General features: G+C 29.6%; 1 protein-coding gene across 2 annotated transcripts; it reads right to left on the bottom strand.

Moving 5' to 3' along the window:
• Positions 1–2,542: 2,542 nt before the first annotated feature.
• On the bottom strand, positions 2,543–7,020 carry LOC136077818 (uncharacterized). 2 transcript variants are annotated; one of them, XR_010637307.1, is made up of 3 exons: positions 2,881–2,963; positions 2,662–2,781; positions 2,543–2,571 (listed from the first exon to the last, which is right to left on the bottom strand). XR_010637307.1 is itself a non-coding variant. In XM_065791976.1 (3 exons), exon 1 carries the CDS (start codon positions 6,406–6,408, stop codon positions 5,752–5,754), a length of 657 nt encoding a protein of 218 aa, XP_065648048.1. In that variant the 5' UTR covers positions 6,409–7,020; the 3' UTR covers positions 2,543–2,571; positions 2,662–2,781; positions 2,935–5,751. The 2 variants fall into 2 exon arrangements, 1 of the variants encoding a protein (XP_065648048.1); XM_065791976.1 differs by having other exon boundaries at positions 2,935–7,020.
• Between the last annotated feature and the right edge of the window lie 1,967 nt (positions 7,021–8,987).

The raw sequence follows: 8,987 nt of genomic DNA, 5'->3' as shown, positions 1-8,987 counted from the left end.
GTTTAACTGAATTTAACAAATAAAAGTATTTGAAATCAGATTCTGTGTGCTATAAGGCAAATGTATTTACGGGCTGGAAAAACCAGTATAATGTATACAGTGCTTAAAACAGATCACATTGTGCACTATTTTCAATCAATCATAATTTAGACGATGGCAAACAGTTTGTAAGCTCTTAGCTGATGCTAGATCACAAAACATTGTTCACTGTTCAACATTTGTAGCTGCACCATCAAGCACTTGTACTACATAACTGGCTCCTGTTGCGTTCTTCCTTTTCGGTTTTCGGCCCCCTTCACCACGGTCCCGTGATTTTCCGAACCACGTAGAAAGTTCCTTCTCTAGCATCTCCCTGGTTATGTCCTTAGTGGCAAAGTTTTGTTTAGCAGCACCTAAATACATATAAAACTATTATGTTGATTCTGCGATATACATGTTAATTTATTATTATTACATCATTTAGCAGATATAACTTTTCTGGGCTAAATGTTGTGATCTAAATAAATGTTGTGATCTAAAAAACTCAAGATTAATATGTTGCTGTTAAATGTGGGCATACAAATTTGAAGTTAATACTTACTAAACAAAATCTGAAAGTGTAGCAGTGCTTAAAATTTAATTTTGCTCCGTTGGCCCGTCAAGTTACACTGTCGCGCTAGCTTAGGTGTCATTAAATAGGCCATGTTTCGCCTGATAAATTGTGTCAAGCTGCCTCCACAATTACCGACAAGAACTTGGGACTACAAAATACAATTAGAATCCAATTATATGTAAATATATAAAGTTCTGAAGCATTTTTGTTATATATAATAATAATTATTTAAATACCTATAGTTAAATAATTGCAACAAATTTACCAAAAGTTTCTGCAACGAAACATCTTTCAATAGTTGTTCTTTTGAGTTTGCAACATCCACTGTAAGCTTAGTACCATCAGTCATTTAATCCCTGTCGGTGTCCATAGGAAATGTGAGTGTCACCGGAAGTTCCTGTTCGGCTAGGCCTTGACCAGCATTCAGCTGCCTTTGAAGGTTATGCAGAATTGAAGAATGAATTTTTTGAGTTTGTTTAATTTCTTCTTGACATGCAAGGGTCTTCAAGATAAGTTTATGTAAGATGGTTATAGACGTAGGTTCCGAATGAACTGAAAAATAAACAAACAAACAAAAAACAAATATTTTTAAAAATCAACATTGTTATTAGAGCTGGTGAACTATAAAAACTTTTAAAAATTGGTGCAAAGTAACCCCCGTTGGAGTAAACTACCCCGGTTGACGGTACTTGATTTTCAAAATAAAGAAAATAATATTTCCAATTAAAAATCATCAAAGTATAAATGAAAATTTCTCCGAAGCTTTAATGAATTTTTTATCAAATTTTTAATATTTTTGTTGCAGCCAATACTAAAAAAAGTCAAGCTAGATTCGATAGCATGGAAATCGCAGAAAACATTCAAGATTTAAAGAAACATCTTTATTTTAACATAATCTAAACGTTATCTTTATTTTAACATAATCTTCAATTGTAAACTATTCTTTTCTTACTTTCTAAATAATTGCCTAAAGATAGTAATATGTAATAAAGAATAGAAAAAAAACTGTTATTTAATGGTAGTGATATAGTAGCTTATAAAAATAAGAAGTTATCCCAATATGTTCCACAAAATTTGACTGAGATTTTCAAAACTAAATATTTTTCAAATTCAGATTTTTTGAAAATAAAAATCCTGTCACAAAAATCTTTTTATTAATTAAACTAATTTAAGGTAAAATTTTTTTCCTGATACATTTGGTGTGATATATATATATATATATATATATATATATATATATATATATATATATATATATATATATATATATATATCGTTAATAATAGAAATTGTCTCGATAAATACCGGTCAGGGGAGTGTATGGAGTGTTATGGAGTGTTTAATACCGAGTAGAGCAAATTATATTATGTAAAACTAAATAATAATGTGAAAAAGCAGCATTACAATAAAGTATAGTAACTTGCCTCCAGATAAAAACGAATTGCTTCGAGCTGCAGTTGTTGACATTTATGTCTTTGAAAGCGATCTTACTAATGTACTAGACACAAAAAATGATGAAGTGCTTGGCTGAACACTACCAGATGACCATCAGCCCCCATAGGATGCAAGTCCACAGACCAATCACTCTCTAATTCATTACCAACAGTTTGCACATCTTGTCCCCCTTGTTGACGTGCTAAAATGATGTATAAAAGAAATACCCAAGTCATATGTTAGGAGGCGTATTAATTCATATAGGCAAACTATTTTAGTCTTCTATTATCTCAATTTTTCACAGAGGCAGTTACATCAATCCAGACATCTACCTTGCTTTCCTATCTTCACGTAATCAACAGCTTAACTTTCATAATGAAACTTATTTATTTAATAAACTTTATAATAATAATAAACAAAATACACAAAAATTAAAGATGATGGAATACAAACATGTGAAAACGGGTGCAACTGGTCTGGTGAATAGTTGCTTTTGTTGGACTAATGTTTCAATCCTTTTCTTTTTGTTACTGTGAGCTTTTCTACTAAAAAATTAATTACATATTAAAACCTACTTAACTACTAGTTCTTCTTTTTACAAATGTTTTCAATTTTCAGCAAAAAAAAGTTAATACCTCTGGTGAAAACTGGTTAGATGATCAGTATCACTATCACTTTCATCATTCCCACCATGATCACTACCACCCTGCTCTTTCCTTTCCTCATCTTCATCAACTAATTGCATTGGCTTAGATCTATCACAAACCAGCACATACAATAATAACTTAATTTTTATATTGCATATCTATTCACAATATAATCTTTTTGGCTAGTTATATTTAAAATAAGCTTACAGGTTTATTGTAAGAAATACTACAGTTAATAATGATAATTCAACCGCTTTGTACCGTTTTCTCTGCCGTGGGTCTTTTTCAGATGTATTTTCAATATTAGAAAAATCCTCAGCCCTCTTTGATTTTTCTCAAACTTCTTTTTCACTTTCTAATAAATTAAACCAAAATCCTATTTTAAAATGCACAATTTAAGTACTATATATAGATCAAATAAAATAAAACTTTAAGTTTTCTGCTCTGACAAACTTCATATACCAATTTTAGTTTTTTAAATTACAATTAGCAGTCAACTAATTTCTATGGCTAAAATATCAGTTTTTGTATAACAATAATAAAACACTTACCTGCTAAACCCAACAGTCTCATCTTATACTGCGCCCAATCAGTGCACGGATCAATTCAATCCATAATGGCTTTCGTAACCTTGGTGGTATTTTTCCATGGTGGCCAATAACACTGAAGAACTGTTCTATCTTCAACCAATTTTTCTGTATTGTTATTGGCAACTGGGCTCACTAACCACTTCAAGGGAACAAAGTCTGTCTCCTTTTCATTACCAAACGAAACAATAGCATACATTGTGCTGCAGACAGATAAAACTGTCTTCGTTAATAAATTAACTTAGTTAGGTACTATTTATTCAAAACAATCAATTGTATGATGTTTGTTAACACAATTGCAATGAAATAAATAGTATTATTATAATATTACAAATTAAATTACTTTTGTAAAGACTATTATCATAGAATCACAATAAAATAATTTGGCTGTAATTAGTTGCTTTAAGAATTGATGAAACATTAAAAGAGGCAATGCAAAAGTGTGAACATGAACTTATAATAATCTGTTTGTACTGTAAGTAAAAAAACTGTTCCTAAGTTCAATTGAACAACAGTTTAAACAAAAAAATAAATAATATATATTTATTTCTTATCTATCATACATAACAAATATGCATGCAATTTCTGCATAGATTGTATGCATTATTATACATTAAATTGATAAGTTAAGAAGGTAATATTCATGATTTGAAAAAAAAACATTCATATTAGATCTATAATTCAGAAGCTCTTGAAGTAATAAAATTGACAAATTAATATGGCTGAATCTGAAGAATTAAAAAGTAACACATTCATATTAGATTTGTAGCTAATGATCATCAAATTCATTTTGTGAAAAATTAAATTATCTCTAAACCAAGCAAATATTATTGAAAAACACTGCTGTTACAGTTTAAAAAAAATAAGGAGTTAAAAACTTTATTATTTAAATAAACACAATTATTTTAAAGGTTTAATAACTTCACAACTTTAACTTTGTAAACGTGATGTTTAAATTGTTTAAAAGTATTTAAACTGCTGCTATTATGCAAAATAGCTTGAAAAATGAATATACAAACTAAACTGTGATTTCAATGTAAACATTTAATTTTGAAAATGTAACTGAGGCATAACTACAAACTTAATTTTATAGGGAAGAATAACATACTTTGTTTTTATGTCAGATAGGGAGACTTGCTTTATAGGGCCATTTGATAGTTCAACAACATACACAAATAAGCTAGCTGAATCTATAGGGTCTTGAAAAAAAGATTGTTTCACAGAAAAGTCCTAAAAAAGAACATAGCTATTATCATTGTCCTTTAAGATATTTCTAACAATGCCAATCTTGCCTCCAATTTCAAAGCAATTATTTCCGAGAATAGTTGACATAACATTTTTTCCGTGAATAGTTGACATAATATTTTTTTTGTGATATTGTTTATATTGCAGACAATGACGTAGTGAAACTATTACTGGACCCTCTATATGGATTTTACTAAACTTACCACTAGAATGCTTACGATGTGCAGGTTTGATAACATCATGATTTTCAAATATTCTTTTGGCAATCTGAGCACAAGGTGACTGAGGCTTTCGTACTAACTCTTTTTATGACCAAGGTAACTTTCGTATTTAAAAGATGAACAATTATCAAGAGGACCATATTTTTTTGCATCATCTACAATGTGCAGCAATGAGTGAATATTATACACTAACTGATCTTTACCATACAGTTCACCAAAAGTTTGTATAAAATACCTAGGCAATTGACCTGCATAATCAGCAAAATTTTTAAGTAACAATGAACACAGCAGTTTTCTAACAGCAACAGACAAATCTAAAAAATTATTATAACATTGAGGAGACAAAAAATCTTTCAAAACAACAGGCCCAATGTAAACTAGAAATAACTGCAGCTCTGTTGCTTTCCATTGTTAAAATTCTGATAATGAACGAGGTTTTCGTGAAAATTCTATAGAAACATACTGTCGCATAACTATCAACTTTTCTGAGATTGCTGTTATTATACTTTTCGACAATTTACATGATGATGGCCCGTCTACCCATAAACTAATTAGCCGCCGTAAAACTGATGAGATGCATATAATCTATAGGAAAACCACTAACCATTTTGTAACCTAGCTGTGGGAAAGGAGATACTAAAGTGTGATGAATTGAATCATCTTGATAGCAAGAAGCTATCATCGGTTCTTAAAGAAGCAACCAATTCTGGCAAAATTATTTTATTATACCACTCCCCTTTTTGAGTGCAACGCTCACAGCAATAATATGAATTGTGCGTTTTTATACATTTAATGAATGACCTTGCAGGTGCATTACAAATTACTGCTTCTAAGGCAACTTTAAGCTGCTTTGAGTTTTTACAAGAAAAGCCACATTGCTCAAAACTTTCCATCTCCTGTATAAAATCATTTAGATAATCATTAAGAAAGTTTGGCTTGTGGAAACTACAAAATAATGTTATAAGAAAGACATTGTTACCTTCAAGTTCTACAATTGAACCAAGAATAGGCCAGAGAGAAATGTTTTAGCTGTTAAATAAAGGTATACCATCAATATTTATGTGAATTGTTGGCTGTGTAATTTCAGATGAAATTGAAGATTTATTTAGAAGCAAAGATAACCATCTTTTTAATCCTATATAAAAGTATTCACCACCAGATACAGAAGTAGTAATAATGTTTCGATCAGTTCTAAGAAGTGTTCTAGTATCTTTGGGCAAATCTAAATTTGATTTTTGCAAAATCTGAAGCAAACTATTTACAGCACTATGAGATATGTTAAATGCAATTGCCCATTGCTTTAATTCATCTGATACACTTTCATTCACTTCTGTTACGCAATTGTAGCCATTAATATCATCACTGTCTAAATCATCATGATGCAAACAAGCTTTCCATTCGATCTTATCATTAGATTCTTCTAAACTAAAGATAGTGTTAGTAAAAGGTAAATTTAAATTGTCACCAGCATCCGACCTGCATAAAGTTTCGGGAATTTTAGGAGAAGACTCGGGTAACAGAGTATTGTTGACAATTGGACATGATTGACAACAACTTACAGAACTAGAAGAATTAAACAGTAAAGTATTATTCAGCGACTCGGATTCATTGGGTGATACTTCTTTCACAATTCTAGCTATTTCAGGGGCAATTTTTCTACTTTTTGGTCTGTCTGAACTCATTGTAAGGTTTCTTATATCTTGCTAATTTTAAAAAATGTTTATCTATTGCTTAACAACTTAATTAATTGATAAACAATAAATAGATAATATTATAATAACAAGTGCAACCTAAACAAATCAATTTAATGTTTCAATCAATTTGCAAAAATCAGCAAAGAATTATCGATAGTTATTGCAAACATAACCAAAACATTATAATGAAACTACAATACCTAAAATACTGTTAATAAAAAAATTGTCTTCAAAACGATTTTGCTATAATCAAACAGTAAAAAAAATTGTTCTTATACGACAATCATAATTTAAAAACGGATAACTTTAACGAAATATTTACAAATTTTATGAAAAAAAATACGACTATTTGAAAAAGAAACAACTTTAAAGCGTAAAAGAAATGTAATATTAACAAAATATTGCACAAACTTTCACACAACAAAATGGGGACTTCAAACTTCGCGCATGAAGTATATTCTAATACAGCAGATAAGTGGCGTGAGCACCCGGGAAAACCGTACGGTTCCCGTCTGACTCCCGGTGGTATAACCCGGATAATAACCATACCGGATCCCCGGTTCAATACCGCACGGGACCCGTCTGTATAGGCTAGCTGGGTTAGGCAGTGCAGATTATATAATATATTTGGAGAGTATACATTTGTTTCTTAAGTTTTAACATTTTATGAAACAAAATATTTTTTGATATTTTGACAGACCAGATTTAGATAGGAAAGTCTTAACATGACTTGATGACATGACATGCTACACTAGTTTTTTACTTAGATGTTTTTTAAAACATTGTTATTTAGATAATTGTTATTTAGATATTGTTAATTAGATAATTAATGAATTAGCTCAAATTCATTTATCACAAATTCAGTAAAATTAAAACCTACCTTAGAATTATGCCATTGTCCAGGGGCATTAGCGTTAACGTAATAAATAAACAAATCTGCACCACAAACGCAAAGAACATTCAAGGAATTAACTGGTGGCAATTAAAAAATGCATCTTCGTCTTTTAATGGGAGAATAATTGGTATGTGACTACCATCAATGCAATCACACACACAATTTAAATCTGTGCCACAGTGTAGAACTTACTGGGTAGGCTGTCAACAGGGTTAGGCCATTGAACAACTTCCTCTCGTTGACAAAACAAACTTTCCAGGGCTGCATAAACTGCTCGATGGCAAGTGTCTTTTCCAACACGATGGCAATCTTACTCAACATGATAGAATGAAGCAGTTTCTGAAATTTAGGAAGTCAATTTTTAAACTATTTCAAATACTATTGGGACAATAGCCTATTTGAATTATACAAACGAGGAATATTTCCAATCACACAAAAACCCACCAGTGTAAAACACTAGTTTTACAGGAACTAAAAAACAAAAATTAAAATTGTTGGAATGTTTTCAGCCTTTCCAGAAATAATAAATCAAATTTATATAAGAACCTTGAAACTTACTTTTATATATAACTTTTTGTTTCTCTGAGTTGGATGATACAGGTCATCTTTGAGCATTTCTTCAAGGCTGTCCAAAACTAAAACAGGGATTCGGTACAGCTTACGAAAGACAGGTTTAGAGATATTCTCTTGAAACTTGCGCTCTTGAAACTATTTCATGCTTTAATATATATATATATATATATATATATATATATATATATATATATATATATATATATATATATATATATATATATATATATATATATATATATATATATATATATATATATATATATAAATATTAATACACTAATGACTATTATTATTATTAGTGCGCATAGTTACGCATAGTTTCGCCTATTGCTCGTATTGTTACAGTTCTGTATTCTGTAAAATACACTATTTCCTAGTTTTTAAGTAGTTTCTAGATTTTTTTTATGGGCGGTTATATTTTCCATGCGGTCTTTCGAGTAAGGTCAGCTAAAGAATTAGAGCTGATGTACTTTTATTCTCAAGAAGAATTGATGTTGTTCATTGTTTAAAACAGAAATTTAAATAATTGTTTGTTTGTTGTTGGTTGTTATTATTTTCTAATTTTTATAGCCTGTTTTCATTTTTTAGAAGAAGTTAGAAATAAAATAACTGGTAAAATAGTTTTTTTTAGTACAATGTTTCTTTTTTAGTAAAGTGTTTCAGTTTTGTCTTCAGTCTTTTTAGATCATTTTAAGCAAGTATTGTTTCAGTTTTTAGAGCAGTTAGAAGGAGCTCAAGGCCTTTTTAGTAAGTATATAGTGTATAGTAGTTTATTTATAGTTTATATTAGTAACATAGTTATATTAGTTTATTTATAGTTTATATTAGTTTATATAGTATATAGTAGTTTATTTATAATTTATATTAGTAAGTTTATTTATAGATTATAGATTAGGATTAATGAGAATAAAAATTTTTTTAGACAGGCAAGCTGACAGCGACTTAAGTAAGTTTTATCATTTAGATTTTATTTGAGTACGAATGTAGTATTAGCAATTTTATTGTATATAATTTTATCTCAATTTTTATTTTTAGACAGACAGATAGAACTCAGTAAGGACTTAGATTTTGTAGATTTAAAAGCTTCTTTTGAATA

Source organism: Hydra vulgaris, chromosome 03 (assembly GCF_038396675.1).
Source record: "Hydra vulgaris chromosome 03, alternate assembly HydraT2T_AEP".
NCBI lineage: Eukaryota > Metazoa > Cnidaria > Hydrozoa > Anthoathecata > Hydridae > Hydra > Hydra vulgaris.
The sequence above is the reverse complement of the archived record's forward strand: the minus strand, read 5'-3'. Positions and strand labels throughout refer to the sequence as shown.

Excerpts from the sequence above, each read along its gene's own strand:
- LOC136077818 (XM_065791976.1), bottom strand. The coding sequence starts at position 6,408 with ATGAGTTCAGACAGACCAAAAAGTAGAAAAATTGCCCCTGAAATAGCT.